The sequence below is a fragment of the Sinocyclocheilus grahami genome, unplaced genomic scaffold, assembly GCF_001515645.1.
Source record: "Sinocyclocheilus grahami isolate Dianchi unplaced genomic scaffold, SAMN03320097.WGS_v1.1 scaffold1817.1, whole genome shotgun sequence".
NCBI classification, from domain to species: domain Eukaryota; kingdom Metazoa; phylum Chordata; class Actinopteri; order Cypriniformes; family Cyprinidae; genus Sinocyclocheilus; species Sinocyclocheilus grahami.
In genome coordinates, this window is record NW_015506996.1 from 2,281 (window position 1) to 2,930 (window position 650).

General features: G+C 51.1%; 1 protein-coding gene across 1 annotated transcript in view; it reads left to right on the forward strand.

The window, feature by feature from the left end:
* The first annotated feature begins 6 nt into the window (after positions 1-6).
* The window catches only part of LOC107572822 (zinc finger protein OZF-like), a 7,847-nt gene continuing 7,203 nt past the window's right edge, over positions 7-650 (forward strand). Inside the window, exon 1 of the mRNA XM_016259257.1 lies at positions 7-260. Within this exon, the coding sequence (XP_016114743.1) occupies positions 176-260 (85 nt within the window). The 5' untranslated portion in view covers positions 7-175. The remainder of the gene's footprint in view (positions 261-650) is intronic.

The following is a 650-nucleotide window of genomic DNA, read 5'->3' on the forward strand; positions in this document are numbered from 1 at the left end:
GAATGATGAAATACGTGTTTAGTGTGGTTTATTGGCCTAAACCCAGTCGCCTCTGGTCCGTGCGCGGATTACTGAAGCAGATGTAGCTTGGGTTCATCTTAAGCTCGACAGCGCGCGCAAACGCAGAGAAACTCCCGCCGAAGCGCTGAGAGCCACGTGACTCGCTCATATAAAGATGGCGGCTATTAAAGAGGAGCGTGAAGACGCGAGGATCGAAGACGCGTTCGGAGTCAAAGCAGAAGAAACCGAGGAACAAACGGGTTGGTGTTCTGTCTCCGAGCGTTTACGACAAGCCCAGGAGCTTTAGCTGTCGTAGTTGCTGATCGATAGGGATGCAGCGGTTCGAGTCGCTGTTATTTCAACAGACTGAGATTGAGACGCTGCTAGACCAACACAGATAAACACTGCTGTATGCAGGCTCAGAGATGCACTAGTCCTCCACGAACGCTAGAGAAAAACAAGCAGCGGCGGATGTGTGTGTGTTTGCTGCTTCGCTACAGATACCCCGGCTAAGCGATACAGCACAGCACAAGCAGCGTAGCTCGCGGTTACCCTAGCTTCGCTAGCACTACCACGCTTGATTGGGTTTATCTTGCGCAGACTAGCAATCTACCTCGGTTTGGAGCGCACATAAATATAAGACACTTAAT